Raw genomic sequence first — 19,696 nt, forward strand, 5'->3', positions numbered from 1 at the left:
AGGTTTGTTGGAGTCTTTGAGCTGCATCCCCAGGGGCAGGTTTTGCTGTCAAATGCTGACTCAGCCTTGTTGACACTTGGTCTGCCTCAGGGTTCTCTCCAGGCTTCTGTCTCAGCTCTTTGAGGAGTCTCCGCACCATCTCTCCCTCTTTCTTCTCCCTCTTCTCTCTTTGTGAACCTTGGTGTGTACATATATGCAAACTGCTGGTCAGTGTCAAGGCACAGCCTTCCCTCCAGGACCACAACTGACCTATCTTCTCTTGCTGGACCAATCCCTGCAAGGTGCGTATAATCGCCCAATCAGTTGGCAGATTTCAGGCCAGGGCCAGACTAAAATATCACACCATTAAGGTGTTTACAGTTCAACCAGGATATTTCCATCATCTCAATAAAAGCAAGCTCTTTGGGGAAGAACTCTATGGGAAAGAAAGGTAACCTCCCCGGCCTTAAGGGAAATCCCCACCCCCCCCCCCTGCTGTTTTACTAAAGAACTAAGGCAAAAGGCCACATAAAAATACTCAGTTCATTACATCTTATGTAAGTTCTTTTCGTGAATTATACTCTTGAATTATAATAGAGCTCAATAAAGGAGCTAGCGGAACCATTTCCTTTTGCCTCTGTTAGGTCATTTGACCTAAGAGTGCTAGTCAAACCTAAGACGCCAAACTGATTCTCTTCGCCGTCCACGGCTGTGTTGTGAACCACACGCATACTCTCTCCCTTCCCGCTTTATGAGTTAACACATTTGCATGGCCAGCTGCACTATTTGGTCAGGGAAATGAGCTTTCTTTGATTTTCCAATTCCTAGTGTTATTTCTAATACCTAGACATTGTTGTTTGGTGCATGGCTCTTTGTCCTATGTAGTGTAATGTTCTTTCATGTAATACATGCTGGATTTTTTTAGGCTTATGGAGATTTTGCATGGAGTAACCCACTGCATGCAAATATCTTCCCTGGACTCCGGAAGATTGAAGCGGAAATTGTTAGGATGGCTTGTTCCCTTTTCAATGGAGGACCTAATTCCTGTGGCAGCGTAAGTACATGCAGGAAGCATCCAGTAGTTTTGTTTTGTTAAGCTCAAAATTGTGGTGTTTATTAAAAATATACTACTATACAAGTATAGTGATTATTATTCAAAAATGCAGGTTAACAATTACAATGTCAAAATTCTGCTTGTTCTGTTGTAATCAATAAACTGTCGCCTTTTTGGAATATACTGTTCTTGGAATTTTTCCCTCTAATTTGAAATCCACATAAAGTTGCTAGAATTGTTTAAAGGGCAGTTTGTTCTTATCCAGTAAGATTTCCAGTTGTTGGGAACCAACAATTCTGCCCTTTGGGATATACCATAGAAAAACTATTATATGCATGTATCATAGCCATAATAGCTAAAATGTTAAAAGAATGTATAGTTAGATGGGTAAGTAAATTGTAGAATTATACATGTACTTTAATCCATTATAGGTGTTACTGATGCTCAAATAACCCTACCTTTGGCCAGGAGAAGGGGCTCCATTTTGGCTCCCGGGTCTTTGCTTCCTGTTTACTACTTTGACAAAATATTTCGCATCATCTTAATCTTCTTTTTTGCTTCAGCCCTATAATCAGCCATTTGTCTAATGAGCCTTAAATTATTTTATGACAATGTAAAACATTTTCATGTTTCCACACTTAATTTATGGAACAAGGCAACTTAAAAACATAACCAGAATGCAAATGCTAAAAACAGAGATATAGAAATTATAAAAGAGATATTTAGAGACATGCGGGATAGAAGATACAACATCTAACTAGCACTCCTATAAAGAGTTGTAGTCTTTAAACTCAGAGGCAGTTCCACCCTGCCATATAGGGTCGCCATGCGTCAGAATCAACTCGATGGCAGTGAGTTTTGTTGTTCAGAGAAGAGAAATAGATAGACTGTAAAGGTGTAACTAGAACTCAGCAGCTATTCCCAGTCATAAGGGGGGGTGGGGACAGTTGGGAATGGATGGAAGGTTAGCCCTGAGCTCATCATTGTTGGAGCTAGGTGATTCTTCATGAGCTCTATCTGATGAGACTCTTTAGTTCTTCCATTGGACTTCTCCATTTCATGCTAAAAATTGTGTTTGGTTTCCTTTTTTATTCCCTCTTTTAAAAAATTGGTTGTTTATTGTTGAGACTACAAAGAGCAAAACCTAGTTCACCCCAACAGTTTCAGCATGGACGCTCAGTGACACTGCTTCCAATCTGAGTTGTATGACCACTCACCTCCTGTTCTGCGCTGTTCCTCATTGACCTAAGTTCACTAACAGCCCCCCACCCGCCAGTGTTCCTGCCGAACCTTTTGTGTTGCTGTTGTCAATTTGATCCCATGCAGGCGGTTCTTCAAAACGCAATTCTAAAGGCAAATCTTTTCTTCTTCTTTTTCACTAGTTAAGCCAAACTACTGTTTGGCTTGAGGAATATTTTAAGGAATGTTTTGGTTGAAGGTTTTTAGGATGATTTTAGGGCAATGTTTCAGGGATTCATTTTCCCTGTGTGGCTATAGAACGGAGACCAGATAATGTGCCTTGAATCACCACTTGCAACCAATATAGCAGGAGATAGAACAGAAGCACTAAGTGTGTTATAAGGCCAATTAACTAGGTTGCTCCATGACCCCATACAGTTACCCTAAACCTCCAGCCTAAGGAACCAAACCCACTATGTGTTTGGTTACACATGAGCAGCTTCAGCAGGTATTCTCTGTGTTGCTTTGCTTATAAGTACACTCATCACACAACTTTTTCCAATTCAACTTTTACAGGTGTGCTAATTATTGACCGCAATTAGAATTCTCAGCAATACACCTTACTCTTACTCAAAGGAATTACCGTCAGTGCAAACACATCTTCCCACCCATGAGGCCCACTCATAAACGTTGTCTCTATACATTTGCACATCTATTATCATTTTGTATACGTGAGGTCATACAATATTTTTCCTTTTGTGATTGACTTCTTTCCCTCGCTATAAATATAATATCGTCAAGGTCCATGCATGCTGTAGCATGTATCCAGACTGACTTTCTCCTCTTGGCTGACTAGTGCTTATTGCATGTAAGTACCATGCTTTGTTGAGCACTCATCTGTTGATGGGCTTTTAGGGGATTCCCCGGTGGGGCCGTTAGGAAAACTGGTGCGGAGAACAGTGGTGTAAGACTCTTTTTGAGTCTTGGTTTCAAGTGTTTTGGGTCAATACCTGGTAGTGGAATTGCTGGGTCACATGATAGTTCTACTTTTACCTTTTGGAGGCGCTGTCTCAGTAGCTGTACCTTTTGCATTCCCACCAGCAATGCACATGGGCTCCCGTTCCCCACTTCCTCACCAGCATTTGATCCTTTTTATTGTTTGTAACTTTGCATCCCAGTGGGTTGACTTGGCAGCATCTTTCTGAGGGCTGCTGACTTCCAGCATCACTTCATACGTTTGGTGACCACTGAATGTCTTTTCGATGAAAGGTCTGTTCATGTCTTTAACTGCTTTCTAGCTGCTCACAATATCTTATTTCCACAGATGTTCTCCTGTCAGTAGATTACCTTGTCGGATTTGGCTCAGTGTCCTATGAACAGAGCGTTTTCATTTTTATGAGTTCCAGTGATTTATTTTAGCTTTTGCTTCTTGTACATAGAAAATCCAGTGTTAAAAGTGTTGACCTCCTCTCTTAATAATTTTATGGTTTCAGTGTGTACATTAACATCTTGATTTGATTTGAGATTTTTTTTAGTGTGAGGCATGGATTCTGCTCCACTTTTCTCCATTTGGAAATGCAGTTTTCCCAAAACTGTTCATTTCCTTATTGAATGGCCTTAGCACTCTTGTCAAAATTCAGTTGAGCACAGCTATGTGGGTTCACTTCTGGACTCAGAGTTGTATGCCTCTGATCTGTGTGTCCCCTGTTGGACCTGGACCAGGTTTGGGGACTGCTGTACCTGTAGTATGTTTTCCAACCAGTAAGTGTGATTTCCCCTACCTTGTTGTTCTTTCAACACTTATTTGGGGTCTTTTACCATGCCTTCGAAGTTGGAGGTGTGAAAACTTTATTTCTGCAAAGAAGGCTTAGCAGTGTTTTATTGGGATTACATTGAATCTATAGAGCACATTGGGTCGTGGTGACATCTTAACTATAGTAAGGCATCCTTAAATTTATGGAAGTCTTCTTTAACCTCTTTCAGCGGTATTTTGATCGTCATTTCATAGCTCTGCGAGTTCAGCACATACAGAGTGGAGGAATCACTACGGCATCAGCACTGGGAACTGGTCCACCATCCCAGCACTTGCTTCCCTGTGCCTGACCATTGTCGGGATCCCCTGTGCAGCCCTGCCCCCGCCACTGCTTCCAAGGTTCAGCGGAAGGGCTAGGCCTATGTCCAAGCAGGGCTAGGGGACCGAAGGGTCCAGGGATTTCCTGCACACTCTGTGCTAAAGGTTCTTTGGCCCAGAAAGTGGTGATTCTCCTAGAGCCCGCTTGAGGGGAGGGGTGAGGACGGGGCTCCAGGCCTGCAGTGTAGTTCTACACAAGTGTTTTGTTGTTTTCATCGTGTGATACCCTCATGTTCTTTGTTAGATTTATCCTGCGTATTTTATTGTCTTAGATGCTATTGTAAATGGAATTGTTTCCGGAATTTCCCTTTCAGATTTCAGTTGCTGGTGTTTAGAAACCCAGCTGATTTTAATTTGTTTGTGGACGTTTCACCTTTGCTAAACCTCTCTTGGCTCCATAAATTTTTTTGTGGAATCTTTGATTTTCTATGTAGAGAATCATATTAATTGCATTTCCACAGAACTTTTTGAAGCCTCTTTGGGTGTGTGTTTGTATTTATATATGAAGATATCTGTGACGAGAGATGATTTCAATTGCTCCTTTCCAGTCCGGTTGCTTTAAATTTCTTTCTCTGTGGGAATGTCCAATACAATATTGAATAGAAGTGATGAGATCCAGACCCCCTTGATTTGCTCCAGTTCTGAGACGGAGGGAACTTCTCAGTCTTTCTCTAATATTGGTTGTTCCGTGTTCATTTACAACAAAAACAGAACAAAAGCCAGAATTTCGCCGGGTGGAGTGGAGCTTTCTTAGTATATATAAAGAGCATCAAGCAATTCACTCCCAGTTAGTGCACCTAGTGGTGTCGCCTGGGAAGGTTCTCTCTGGTCACAGTGAACTTTTTCATGAAAGTAGTTTCACTCAAACCTCAGATCAAGGCCCTACATTTGGTGATGAACCAGACAGACGTGGACTCTGCCCTCTTGTTGAGAGCAGGCCTGAAAGATGCACGTAATTGTAAGAACTTCCTTGGTGGCATGGGGGCAGCAGATGGATGGTGATCTCTAAAAGAGAAAGTGGAGGCTTTCTGCTCCCATGAAGACTAACAGCCTTACACAGCCTGTGGAGCACTTCTGTCTGTCCCACCACTTGTTGTGAGTCAGAATGGACTTACCCACAGTGGGTGTTAAGGCAAAGTAGGGGAGCAGTGGGGACTCAGTGGTCGAATCCTCATCCTCCATGTGGGAGACTTAGATAGATTCTTGGCCAATGTTCTCGCTGGCCACTGAATTTTTCTGTGAAAGCAATTTCGCTCCCACCTCGTTTTGTTCTGATGGCTGATTTAAGAGAACAGCATGTGGCTGTGAAATTTGTTTCCTGCAGGGAAGAATTCTGCAGAAACAGTTGTGATGTTGAACACAGCTTACAAGGACAGCGCTATGGGAAAAACTCAAGTGTACAATGAGTAATTTTCTCGTTTCAAAAAAACGTGAAATGTTGATTGATGTCAAACCACATTCTGGATATCTCTCAACTTCCCGAATGGATGAAAATGTCAATTTGTAGTTCATTCCATCAGGTCAGACTGTTAATCAAGCTTTCTGTTCAGAGGTTCTGGAAAGCTTGCATAGCAGTGTGCATCAGAAGGCCTGATGTGTGGCAGATGGGGGACTGCTTTTGCCCAATGATAATGCACTGCTCATGCAGCCATCTCAGTGCACCACTCTTTGACAACAAAACAACATGCCCCTCTTACCCCACACACCTGACTGACCTGGCCTTGCTGCCTGGGACTTATTTTTGTTTCCACGAAAGAGGAGGGACATGAAACGACAGCGATTAGAAGAGGTGAAGAAAAAAATGAGGGAGTGCTGTCAGCCATCCAAGCAGATGCTCTGAAAGGTGTTTGCCAGAATGGAATCACAGATTTGACCAATGAATGCAGTGTACTGGAGAGTGCTTTGAAGGGGATAAGGTTGTTCTGTAAACACATTTAAATACAAACTCGAGGAGGAAAAATCCGTGTTTGGGTTGGGGGTAGGCACCTCCATGCATGCTCTGAATCTTTGTTTCCCTTCTATGCCAAATCTGCTGCGCTTCTATCAAGAATGCTCTTATGGAATGCGTTTTGCGCATCCACTGATGGTGATCGTGTCATTGTTCTTCTTTGTTGGCTCCCTAAGGTTGAACCATCTGTACCCCTGCAGTAAATCCCGCATTGTCCCTGGGGACGAGTGTTGTTGCTGTTGGATTCTGTTCAGTAGCATTTTGTTGAGGATTTTTGCATCTGTATTCATAAGGGATCTTGGCCTATAGTTGTTGTTTTTTTCATTTATAGTGTCTTTTTATGGTTTCAGTGTCAGAGTGATGTTGTCTTCATACGCTGAATTATGGAGTATTTCTTCGGAAGAGTTTAAACAATATTGAAAGAGCATGGTTTCAGTTTTTCTATAAAGATTTGATATTCAAGTGAAACCATCTGGGTTGGGGCTTTTATTGTGGTTCATCATTGATTCCCTCTCTTCACTTGTTGTGCATCTGTTGAGAATTTGGGTAGGGTGTGTACTTGTGAGAATTTGCCTACTTCATCCAGTTCTTGTACATTCGTTCATATTGTTGTCTTCTTCCCAACTTCAAGAGGAAGGCGCTCAGTCTTGTCCATTGAGTATTATGTTGAGTGCTGCCTTTTCACATGTACCCTGAATCCTACTGAGGGATTTCTTTAGATTCCATTCTTCTGTTGGGCTTCATCAAGAGAAGGTGTTGTCTTTCATCGAATGATTTTTCTACATCTGTAGTGAGGATCGTGTAGTTTTCTTATGTTCTGTTGATGTGGTATATTGCGTTGATTTTCTAATACTGAGCCAGGTTTAGTTCTTTAAAGTCACTATTCTTGCCGTATCATTTTGATAGTATCTTTTGTTTCTTTAGATATTTTCCATATAATCATTCATGTCTCGTCATTCATATATCTGTGAATATTACCTATTTCTGCTCTTGATTGTTTTCAGTGACTTTACTCTTGATGCCAAATTTCCTTATATTTGTGATTTTTTTTTTGGCCCTCTCTAAGCAGCTCATAAGGTGACTTAGGATTAACATGAAGTTTTTCAGGGAAGCTTTGGGATTACCTTTGTCATTACTGGAAAGTGTTATAAAAAATAGAACCAATTGAACAGAAATGCTTATTTTGTGATCTTCCTTTACATAATGGTGTAAATTCAGCTCTCAAATGCGTGTGGCCTCTGTTGTTACACAGAGCTTTTTAGTCAGGAGGTCTTCTCGGGGTTTTTAATCTATCTTGTTGGAACTACAAGTCCCATAAATGGCTCCTTCCCCCTGTGGCAGACCATTACATATTAAAAGGCCCCGTCCCATGGAATTTTTTCTTCCATACATTTGTTTTTCTAGGTGGCTCTGGTGCTCTTTATTGACTATGATGTCCACAATTTCCACTGCCCTCCCCCTACCCCCACCCCAGACTTTTGCTGAATGCCTTTTGGCTGTCTGTGGTTGGCCACATAGTCTGTAGACTGAGGGTCGGCAAACTTTTGAGACGGAAGAGCCAATCCTGCCCCACACAACAATGTAAAAAATTTTCAAGAGCCATATGCATACTTTTACAAACAAATGAAATTACTGTTACCTGAAAGTGAATCTTAGCTTGTGGAAGAGTCATTTGGCCAAACAACATCTAAGACAATATTCTGAAGTGAGCTACATTCTGCTCTCGTTTTCTGAGACACACAAACACAAAACCTTCACGTAGTTGAGGTCTATGCACATCGACCCTATATGGCAGAGTAGAACTACCTGTGTGGATTTGCGAGACCCTGAGTCTTTACAGGAGCAGAAAGAGCACCTCTCTCCCAGGCGCAGCCGGCTCTGATTTCTGAACTACATATCATATTCTATAACCAGAGTTTTGTATAGCAGCTCAAGGGAGTTGAATAACATCACAGGTAGATATGGAGGCTTCTCGGTTGTGTTTTTTAACTTTGTAATTACATTTCTTCCTCCTTGGGGATGCGGTGAAGGAAAACTTATGAAAGTGGGAGCACGTTTAGACAGAGAAGTGGCAAAGTCAAAAATAAAAATTAGAGTTTACTTGGTCCTGTTTTTACCATCACAAGCAAACAGGACTTTGCCCAAAATTGATTATTTAGAATTGATTAGTTGTAAACAAGGACATAGGGAGTCATTGACCAGAGGTCTGGGAGTATTTTTGCTGAGGTCAGTGTTTAATGACTGAAGAATCGAACACTGCTGGTCCTTTGCTGACTTTGCCTCCCCATGGTACCTTCTGAGTCAGACTGGATGCCGGCCCACAGGACATGCTGCTGCTCTGCACATCTGACCTCAACTCTCAGAACTTTGTCTTTTGCAACTTGGGATGCACAGTGCCACAAAGCGCGTGCCTGGTGCCCCAGCTGATTGCGTGCATGTCTGTGTGGACACAGTGGTCACATGCTTCATGAAGACTTGCTGAGTGAAAACATGCCTGACTTTTCTCAGCTAATGGTTTCTTCTGACCACTGGGATTTGGTATCCAGTGGTATGTTTGCCCTCTGTGTGGGTTTTAGGAAATTTTAGTCATGACTTTTCTCATTCCATCTCATCTTACACCACACTGGATAACAAATCTCAGTTTTACTTATCAGTAGATGTTAAAATATGACATTGGGTGAATGGGTATGATCTTCCAGGAGCTCAAGTTTCTTCCTTGTACATTAAACACTTAGCTCCTATCTAAGATTTTGTCAGTCTCTAGTGATGATAAAACTAAGATGTCCATCTAGCTCAGTGCTCTGCCTTTTTATTTATTTGGAAGATTTTCTTTCTTTCAGATATTACCAAAACGTAGACAGATGAATATGAATATAAAGAGCCTGTGGGGACCATGATGTAATGAAGGCTCAAGTTCGCCCTCAGGAAATGTTAGCTGGGCGTCTATTAGTTGCCAGCTACTAATATGCTAAAAACACAGTTGCGTTGGAGTTGACTTCTGCTTGTGCCCATCCATGTGTCTGGTCTCTGTAGCACTGTGTCCCATATGGTTTTCAATGCCTGATGTTTCTGAACTCAGTCTCCAAGGATTTCTCCCTTAGCACCTCTGGGAGGAGTCGAACTTTCAACCTTTAGATTAGCAGCAGCAGGGCACATTCACAGTTTGCATCTCCCAGGCACTCACTCCATGACTGTGCTAGGTGCTAGGAGTTTTGGGATGACTGAATTCATCCCCACCCTTACAAGTGTGGAGTCTTTTGTTGTGTGTGCTCAAGACAGTGCCAAGAAATAGTGACCCTGTATGAAAGAGCCAACTGCCCCATCGGTTCCTAGACTGTAACCCACTTCTGCAGATCGATTCTCTAGTACAAGGGCTCACTCATCTGTGCCAAGACATTTGGAGAGTAGCCTACCTGACGAACTGGCGGGAAGATATCTGTATCTATGGCCATTCCAAAGGAAGGTGGCTCAACATCATGTGGGTACTATGGAGCAGCATCAATAATGCCATATCTGAGTAGAATTTTATTCAAGATGATTTCTCAATGACTGTGTGGTAAGGGAAACAAGCGCAGAATAAGTTCAATAATAGCTGGTGGTCAAGTGTCATTTTCTTAAAGCACAATGACTGATTTGCCCAAAACATAACCCTCATCTGACCTGTGGAGCTCTGTTTGCCAAAAGTGTACATAGATGATTCTGTTATTTTAAAAAAACCCGACAACACAGCTCTCAAGAAAACATGGCATTTATTAAGTCCCTAGACCATTCTTTGACTTCCAGGTGGCGTTAGGAAACCAGTTGTCTCAATGTTCACAGACCATCTAAGGGCAGTAGCTTGAGTAGGTCACCTCCATCCCCATGGAATCCCGAACGTGCAAACTGTGTGTGCCTCCCGTGCATGGCATTGTTCTAGCTGGGCACCACCGAGTTCCATTCCCACTCTCAGGACCCTGTGATGGACAGAGTAAACGTCACCAGTCCTTTGTCATCACAGTTGTGACGTTTGAGCCCAGTGTTGCAGCCTCTGTGGTGCACGGCTTACTAGCATTGTGGGTAACCCCATCATTGCACCTTCCTGAAAGGATTTTGATATTTGAAAGTCAAAGCCAGTGATTCTGATGCTTTTGAGTGGAGTTGAGGGCCCTGTGAAATCACAAATGGACGAGATGAGACGATGGAGATGGAAATGGTTTCCCGTAGATGGGCTCTGGACAAGAATGCCTTTGTCTAGACCAGCGGTTCTCAACCTGTGGGTCACAACCACTTTGGAGGTTAAATGACCTTTTCACAGGGGTTGCCTAAGATCATTGGAAAACACATATTTCTCATGGTCTTAGGGACCGAACGCTGCGCCTCTATCTGTCTCTAGGCGGGTCTGTCCACATGCTGATTGCCCACCTACGAGGACCCGGTGTGAAGACTGTTACCTATGCTTCAAGAACAACTTTCATTTATTTGTCATTAGAGATAAATATTCACAAGATATAATTACATACTGCTTTAGTGATTAATCACTATGTTTTAATTATGTTCAATTTATAATGAAAATACATCCTGCATATCAGATATTTACATTATGATCATACAGTAGCAAAATTAGAGTTGCAGAGTAGCAACAAAAATAATTTTATTGTTGGAGGTCACCACAACATGAGGAACTGTATTAAGGGGTGGAGGTATTAGGAAGGTTGAGAACCATTGAATTAGACAGTTGTGGGAATTTTGCTCACTCTTAGGAATTTGACCCTTCCCTGAACTGGTTCTAGACTAGCTAGCAAAGCCCCTTTCCCTTCTCATGATGCCTCCACTGTGTGCCGCCCAGCATGCTACCCAGCTCACTTCTGTTTCTGGGTCAGAAATTTCGAGGCCTGGGAAGGAGGGGCGTCCTAAGGGCTCTTCCTAGCTCCCGCACCCACATGGCATCTCCTCTTTATTCCAGGTAACCTCTGGCGGGACAGAAAGCATATTGATGGCCTGCAAAGCCTATCGGGACCTGGCCTTTGATAATGGGATCAAGTACCCAGAGATGTACGTATTCGTGGTGGTTTCTTCCTGTCATTCCACATCTGTGTGGAGGAGCACTGCCAGGTGAACCTGAGCCAGACCGTAGGGCTTCCTCTTGACACATGTATGCCACTCTCCCCTCTGTCTGCCCACTAGCTCCCTCCTGCCCCAGCCCAAGTTTATCCGTGATCAGTCCTCAGCAGTGAGGAGAGCCTTCTTTCCGCGTGGGGGCACAGAGTGGGAGGGCTATCTTTGTGAGTCCTGTGTCATTTAGGTTCAGCGATCTGAAGTCTCAGGAAAGCTCTGCTCATCTCAGGTCATCAAAAGACGCCTCAATAGACTGCCCAGGGTCCCCTTAGGAAATCTCAGCCCAGCGCCTGACTGGAGAGGGACAAAACCAAACTCAAGAAGAATCTTTTCTGAGACGGGCCTGCGGCCCCACAGCCAACATTGTGGCCGTTGGATGCCCCTTGTGCAGCCACGCCAGGCACAGTGTGGGCACGCGGCATCTTTGGGTTCAGGGCTTTCTCCCCGGGGGCTGGGCAATGGTTTGGAATTCATTTGCACCCGGTCTCGTGCTGTCATTCATACTTAGTCAAAGAGCATGAATCTGTTTCCAGATTTTTTCTTCTGGGAGTCCCTGGTGGGTCTGTCATTGCTCAGCACTGAGCTGTTGAAACCCTAGGGGACAGTGGAAGTGTAAGAGAGGTGTGACTGAGGGAGATCAGAAAGCAAATATGCACAGTGTCCGCAGAAATTTCTATGGAGAAGTCTGTTGATCATATTCTGGGTTTGCTTGAAATGTAAAACCAATGTATAGACCATCTAAGGAAATGTGGGGGAGAATATCAGAAGTGTGCTTGTGGACTCTTGGAAATCCTATCTGAATTTACCTGTTGTCTCCCTGTCGCATAGGGTGGTCCCCCAAACTGCCCATGCTGCCTTTGACAAAGCAGCCAATTATTTCGGGATGAAGATCGTGCGAGTTCCACTGAACAAAATGATGGAGGTGGATGTGCGGGTGAGTGGCCCTGGAGGGTGTGTTGTCTGCCCTGGACTCTGAGAAGCAGGAAATACATGGGACACACTAGCTTCCCCAGAGCTACCTCCAACGTCTCCACAGGGCCCCGGGCTGTAGCAGCCAGGCTATGCCAAGTGGCACTGCCAGTGGTGATTGATGGAGCTTCAGTCTTTTCATGGCTACGTGACTCCCCATGGGGACATGATCCAATCGCCAGCCCAGGTCTTTACAGCCTTGGGTTTTGCTTGGAAACCATCACCTTCCTCTTCTCTGTCGATAAAGGACAAACTAAACCCCGAGACTCTCGCCGTGGCTTTGATCGGCCTGATAGAGGTCCTCCTGCTGTTGTTGTTGTAATCATCGGACTTTGTGTGCTGAGGATTTGGGCAGGACTGCAGTTCTCAGAGGCTTCTCAGCTGGACAGTTGAGCCTTGCACCCTGCCAGGAAGGTCCTGAACCTGTTGATATTATTACTGTTCACTGATGAAGAAACACACCTGGCAAAGTAAACAACCTCATTCCTGGTGTCCCTGCTAGAGACCTTGGGCTGGGACGTACATTTGGATCGTTTGCCAGCCAACCCACTAGTCTCCGCACACCTCTCCCACCTTCCCCCAGCCTCCCCTTATATTTTGCTCACAGGTAGTTTCCCCCAAATGGGTCCCCTGGGGTGTGCTTGGGTGCTGCCACAGGGATGGGCTCCTCCCAGCCTGGGGAGGGGGAGCAGCTGACTACAACTAGTGCCCAAGATGCACTTGGCAGCAGAAGAGAGCACAGTGGTGACATGGATGTTCACTTTCCTCTAACCCTGTGTCCTCAGGCCATGAAAAGAGCCATCTCCCGGAACACCGCCATGCTCGTCTGCTCCGCCCCACAGTTTCCTCATGGTGTGATCGACCCGGTCCCGGAAGTGGCCAAGGTACACGAGAGCCATGGGCTGGTCTAGCGGCCAGTGTGGGATCTTCACGTGGAATCCACTGGTGCCTGCGTGGCAAGGAGGAGCGGCGCTGGTCCTAGGGCAGACCACAGCTTTCCTCAAGAGCATTCTTCAGCCCTGCGGTCAGCCTGCAGCTCTGGGCCGAAAGGCACTAGCTTCTGTTCTTGGGGAGGAATAATACAGGGCAGAGGCCTCTGTTTGAACTCGTCATTCTGCAGTGAGAATGACCTTGAGCTTCAGATGAGGAATAGCCACCCTTGGGAACCTGCTCACCAGAGGATGGTGTTCAATGGGTTGCCCTTCACACCTCTTCCCGCTGCAGTTACTAAAGGACTTACCCCCTCAGGGCACCACCCGCTTCCTACTGGATTGTGCAGTGACTTTGAGCTTGTATTTGAATAGAACTCAGAGAGTGTACGTTTTCGGTGAATAGTTTGAAGAATAAGTGTATTTGAAAGATGAGATTTGTTCGGCTTAAACCAAAATAGCCAGCCATTTTAAAAAAAACAAACACCGAGACAGACCCCAGGAGTCTGGTCTTGATAGGCACCTCTCCCCCAGCATCTTGTAAAATGTTCTTGTTTCTCAAACTAGCTGGCTGTCAAGTACAAAATACCTCTGCACGTAGATGCTTGTCTGGGCGGCTTCCTCCTCGTCTTCATGGAGAAGGCAGGCTACCCCCTGGAGCAGCCGTTTGATTTCCAGGTGGAGGGTGTGACCAGCATTTCCGCGGACACTCATAAGGTGAGCTGAGCCTGAGGACAGCGAGTGGGAACCAGAGGAGCCAGTTGGCTCTGTGACTACACTACATTAGCTGGCTGAAGCCTTCCTTGAACAGAACAAATACCTGGAAGCTGCTCTCATGGGGGCAAGTACCTCAGCAGCTAAGAACGGGAGGTAGGGGTGCCAGGCTGCAGTGAACCAGAACCTGTAGCCTGTGTCTTAGCAGTGGCCAGGAGAGGATAGGTGTCCGCTGGCTGCCTGAGGGACTGTGTGACTCCTTTAGTTGCCCCTGTAAAAACCTTCCCTGAAGCCTTGAGCTTAGTGAGTGTGGCCGGGAGAAGAGGGGCGCTGATGGCGGCGTTCCTGGGAGTGTGGCAGCAGCCCTGGTGCTGTAGTGGTTACCAGTTGAACTGTGATCCAAATATGGGTGGCAGGTTGAAACCACCAGCCGCTCTGTGGGAGAAAGAGGGAGCTTTCTGCTCCTGGAAAGAGTTACATTCTCAGAAACCCAACCCTGGCGTGGGTGGGGATTGTGGGGGGTGGCAGGGAGGTGTCACTGTGAGTCATCATTGACTCCATGGCAGTGAGCGAGTAAAGACTATGGGAATTTCATGACTCCCATGCTCCTGGGTTCCTGAACCTTGGAGACGAGAAGAACCATGTGCTTAGGAACTGCTGGCTTGTGAGATTTGCAATGCCTGTGCCTGTCACCTCAGGTGGACGGAGTCACAATCAAGGTACACAGTACTGACCAGTCATTGCCATCCTATTGACCTTATAGAACTTCCCCTGGAAATTTCCAAAACCCTAACTCTTATGGGAGTAGAAAGTCCCTTATTTCTCCCGAGTAGAGGCTGGTGGTTTCAAACTGTCACCCATGTGGATCACAGCCCAAAGCGTAACCTCCACGGCATGTCCTAGGAACCATGGTCGGGACTCTACAGATGGTCTCCAGGTGCGGGAGAACTCCCGGCATCCTCAGGAATGGCCCCTGATTTGGGTGTGCTCGCTGAGCCTGCTCTAAATGAGCCTAGGTAAGACCTCTTGGTCTTTGCTAAGGGATCGATTCATTTTCCTCATGATCCATCTTTCCCTACAATCTCCAGCCTGTTCTCCTTACCATCTGTCTGTGTGATCAGAGAATGAGTCGTCCCACATGGCGTCAGTGAGAGCTGATTGACAGGGCATGTTTTCATCAGGAAAGCAGTCACATAGTTTATTTATAAAGCCAGCTTAAGTCGACTTTTGATTCAGAGCATCACGGCGCTCACAAAAAGGAAACGTCACAAGTGAAAGGCTTGGCTTGTGATGCTCAGGAAGGAGTCCGCTGTGCAGCAACTTAGTGCTGGGTTGCTGACCAGCAGCCGCTCAGCAACTGCTGTACAACCCCTAGAAGACGTGCTTCGGGCTCCCTGAGTCAGGTTCCCCTAGACGCTTACTTCGATCGTGATGTTAATTCGTGCTGTCTGCTCCGGCGTCCAGTAGAACCTTCACTCTGACGTACATGGTGGAAACAGGGGAGAGCAAGTGCCCGGTGACAGGAGGTCAACCCCTCACTGGGCCTGCACTGTCCTTCCCTGGGCCTCAGGTTCGTCCCCTTGCACATCCCGTATGCCCTTTCCACCCGTGACATGAATTTGAATCCTTAAGGTGAGTGGGACACAGACTACAGAGAAACTGCTGAGGAAACGGGTGTGACACTAGCTGGTAAGCTGTCTGGTCAAGCCTGCACTCTGACCTCTCTGCTTCTTCCCTCTCAGTATGGCTATGCCCCCAAAGGCTCCTCGGTGATCTTGTACAGTGACCAGAAGTATAGGAGCTACCAGTTCTTTGTGACTACAGACTGGCAGGGTGGCGTCTACGCCTCCCCCACCATGGCCGGCTCCCGTCCTGGCGGCATTAGTGCAGCCTGCTGGGCCACCCTGATGCACTTCGGTGAGAACGGCTATGTGGAGGCGACCAAGCACATCATCAAAACCACTCGCTTCCTCAAAGCAGAGTACGTGTGGGCCACTGGGATTCTGCTTTGTCCCTTGGGTTTGGGGATTTTGTTGTAGCTCGTAGGCCCAGGCATTTTCATCCTCCCTTAGCTGAGCCCCAGTGTGATCCCTTGAGACCAGCGTGGAGGGTGGCCAGGGAGGAGTGTGGTGCTGGCTTGGCAGGACAGTCAGCTCCGTGCTCTGTTGTGACAGCGCAGTATCTGGGTAGCCGGACATCAGGGCTGCTCTGCAGGCCACCAATTCCCTGGATACGTCTTGCCCAGGGGAGCCGCACAGGGTGGTGGTAGACAGACGGTTCAGACTGACAGATCCAGGGTGTGGATTTCTAGCACATTTCCAGGAGATCTGGTGCTGGTGGTTCAGGAATCACACTGGACAGTTGCTGGAATACAGAGTCTCAAGAGTGAGAGAGGGCGTGGACAAGGGAGGAGGTTGAAAGCTGGGCTCCTGTCAGCCTGGAACTGGCTGCACTCTCTGTCCACATGTTGCCCGCCCTCCCTCTCCCTGACCATGGGATGTTGGAAGGTGAAGGGGAGGGGTCAGCAGCCAAGTGCCATTTGTAAATGCCCACGTGTGGTCTCTCTGTGCTGCCGATTGAGGGACACTGTAACCTCCCTTTCTCTGGGGATTACATACATGACTGTGGACTTTTCAGCACTGTAGGGGTGGAGGGATGAATTTCCCAGAATCCCACCCTCCTCCCCGCTCTGTGAATTGGACTTTCTTTCAGTGCCATAGGAAAGTGCACACTGAGGATGTGTGACGCGGCTTGGGGACTGTGGTGACGTCTCGTCCTACAGCCTTGATTTGGCACCACACTGAGTCAGGTCCTCCTTGGCCAGCCTGGTGTTCGCATGGCCCTGTGCGCATGTCACCGGTTGAAGTTGGGCAGACAGGCTAGGAATTAGGGACACAGGTGCATGTGACCTGGGTGGGCCTTGGAGCTCTGAATATTCATAGCATTGACCCATGTCCCCCACCCCCCAAACACACCCATACAACCTACTATCCCCGCCTAGCTTACTCTATTTATAAGGTGAGAAAACCAGAGGTCCACAGGTAATTAAGGAGACGCCTGTGTGACTGGACTTCCTCTTTTCTCTCCTCTGGTTTTCAGGTTGAAGAATATCAAAGGCATCTTTGTCATCGGGGATCCTCAGTTGTCCGTCATTGCTCTGGGCTCCAATGACTTTGACATCTACCACCTGTATAACCTGATGAGTGCTAAAGGCTGGCACCTGAACCCCTTGCAGTTCCCGCCCAGGTAAGCTTGAGGAATCCTCTTCTCCTCCCCTTGCTCGTTGGCTGGCAGAGAGCCTGGGCTTCTGAAGGTGGACTTTGGCTGCTAGAGTCTAGAGTTTCTTCTTCCTTGTCCCCTGGCATCGTGAGATGTAGCCTCTAAGGCCTTTACACCTTTCTAAATAAGGCGTAAGCTACTTCAGTGCCTGGTAAACTTCGGTACAGCCTCCTGGGACCAAAGGTGAAGGAGCTTTCCCTCCATTCTCTTTCTATCCCTGTGCCCTTCAGTCTATGACATGACAACACCTGTGTTTCCAATGTGCCTTGTAATTCCTGATTAATAGTTAGCTGGGAACCCTCTGCTGCTCTGTATTCGTTCAGAGCCTGCCAGGAGCTTAGTTAGTGCGCTTTCCTAGCTACGCAGCCTCCACGCTTGGAGAGGAAGAGTCCGCTGTAGCTGACCAGCCTGCTCAGTGCTCACGATCCCATCTGCTTTCTCCTCTGACCCGCGACCAGGCCTTCTCAGTGCCCCTGTGCCCTTCCTCCTTCCAGCTGTGTTCATTGCTTCTTTGTCCAAAGTTCCTCAAGATTTCGGCCAGTAGCCCTGAGCTGTCAGAGTGGTTCTAAGACAGAAGAGTCTCATTGGTGGGAGCATGGCTGTGTGCAGAGGCCTGACTTGGGCAGGAGGGCGGCATGACAGGTCTGGCTCTCCTTCCAACTAGCTGTGCTGAAGCGGACTCGGGGCTTGCGTGCCTGAGGGCAGCATGGTTGGTGGCAAACCAGATGCAGCAATGTCCCCATGACTTGGACGTGGACGCCTGCTTGTGGGATGCTGTCCTAAAAACTGCGCATCCTCCTCTCTCCCACCCACAGTATCCATTTCGGCATCACGTTACTCCATACCCGGAATCGAGTAGCCATACAGTTTCTGAAGGACGTCCGGGAATCTGTCACCCAAATCATGAAGAACCCCAAAGCAAAGACCACCGGAATGGTAGGGACACTGGCTCTCACTCGCCTGGGGGCGGTGGGGGTGCAGGGACAGGGATCCTGTGGAAGAAGGAATGACCGGTGCCTGGTCCACTCCGTTCCTGTCCCGCAGACCTCTTACCTGTTTGTTCATTGGAGGAATTCTGCCTCCCCCATTCCCAGGGGGGCTGAGGGCTCCCATGAGACACCCCGTCTCTGTAGAGCAGCTGAAATCTAAGACCTGCTGAACCAAACAGGTGGTGGTTTTGTGCATTTCTAAAGGACATCTTGACACCAGGTCAACAAATAATGTTTTTTTCTGGAATTGTCCATGGTAAATCCCATAAGAGGGTTTCTTTAGACAGAAAAGACAGGCTGGCCAGTACCTATGACCAATGTCCTATGGCTGCTGTCTGTGCGATAGACACGCCTGGCTGGGATGGAGGTGACCTGGTGGATGCTGCAGGATGGGGCCATGTGGGAAGCCAGGGCTACAGAAAAGAGATTGGAAACCAAACCTTAGTCTTGCTGCTGCCCCGCAATCACTGACTATGTGACTTGCTTGGATTTGTAGGGTGCTATCTACGGCCTGGTCCAGACAATAGTTGACCGGAACATGGTGACAGAGGTCGGCTTGTCCTACCTGGACAGTCTCTTCACTACAGACACAGTGACCTCGGGCAGCCAGATGAATGGCTCTCCCAAGCCCCGCTGAGCCTGGCCTTCAGAAGTTCCCCGGGTGTGGCACGGACCTCGCACAGCTTCGACATCTGGCCTTACTCCATAGCGCACAGCCACCCGGATGGCAAGACAGCTCGGCCCTCAGGACTCTCCTTCCACCTTTCACCATCCTTTCCTGAAGGCGGGCTTCATCACATAGTGATTTTGCCCGTGTTTTAAGTGCTACACTAGGAAGTGTTCTAACCATCTCCTTCTCTAACCTCTAGCTTTCACCTTACTCAATGTGTGGTCACTCTGTGCAGAGCACAACTGAGCAGAGCACAAGTGGTGGGGCCTCGCATGCCTGCTCAGACTGGTACAGACGTCCCCTCACTTGTCCTCTGCACGCTTGCTGTCCCATATGACACTTGGATGATGCCACATTGAGGGCTTCTTGTTTCCCATGATGCTCCCGTTGCTTTGTTGGGAAGGGAGCCTGGCTTACAGAGTCGCTAATGCGACTGTCTGGATCGAGCTGCCTCTATGAATGGGCAGTGAGCAGAGCCAGCCTGAACCCTCCCTGTGGTGAAGGTGGTCAGACACCAGGCTCCCTTCTGTCTTTCTGAGCACCAGAGCAGTGTGAGCACCCAGGGGCAGATGCACATCCCCGGTGTTGGTGCTCCCCTTTCCCCAAGCCTGAAGCTCTCACGTGAAGACCAGCTCCCCCTCCCTTATGTTTGTCTGAAGGAACCAGCAGTTCCTTCTTACCTGGATAGGTGTGAGCAGGAGGGGAGAGCCCTCTGGCGAGATTTCCCTCTCCCTTAGTGCGTTTTTCTAGCTCTTTTCCCT

The 19,696-nt window shown here is 47.2% G+C and overlaps 1 protein-coding gene across 1 annotated transcript in view; it reads left to right on the forward strand.

Moving 5' to 3' along the window:
• The window catches only part of LOC142429049 (sphingosine-1-phosphate lyase 1-like), a 51,644-nt gene extending 32,742 nt beyond the window's left edge, over nucleotides 1–18,902 (forward strand). The window contains exons 6-14 of the mRNA XM_075534026.1: nucleotides 905–1,033; nucleotides 11,234–11,322; nucleotides 12,214–12,319; nucleotides 13,140–13,238; nucleotides 13,851–14,000; nucleotides 15,740–15,978; nucleotides 17,097–17,243; nucleotides 18,092–18,212; nucleotides 18,762–18,902. Coding sequence (XP_075390141.1) covers nucleotides 905–1,033; nucleotides 11,234–11,322; nucleotides 12,214–12,319; nucleotides 13,140–13,238; nucleotides 13,851–14,000; nucleotides 15,740–15,978; nucleotides 17,097–17,243; nucleotides 18,092–18,212; nucleotides 18,762–18,902 — 1,221 coding nt within the window. The remainder of the gene's footprint in view (nucleotides 1–904; nucleotides 1,034–11,233; nucleotides 11,323–12,213; nucleotides 12,320–13,139; nucleotides 13,239–13,850; nucleotides 14,001–15,739; nucleotides 15,979–17,096; nucleotides 17,244–18,091; nucleotides 18,213–18,761) is intronic.
• The last annotated feature ends 794 nt before the right edge of the window (nucleotides 18,903–19,696 follow it).

The sequence above is a fragment of the Tenrec ecaudatus genome, chromosome 16 (assembly GCF_050624435.1).
Source record: "Tenrec ecaudatus isolate mTenEca1 chromosome 16, mTenEca1.hap1, whole genome shotgun sequence".
Classification (NCBI taxonomy): Eukaryota; Metazoa; Chordata; class Mammalia; order Afrosoricida; family Tenrecidae; genus Tenrec; species Tenrec ecaudatus.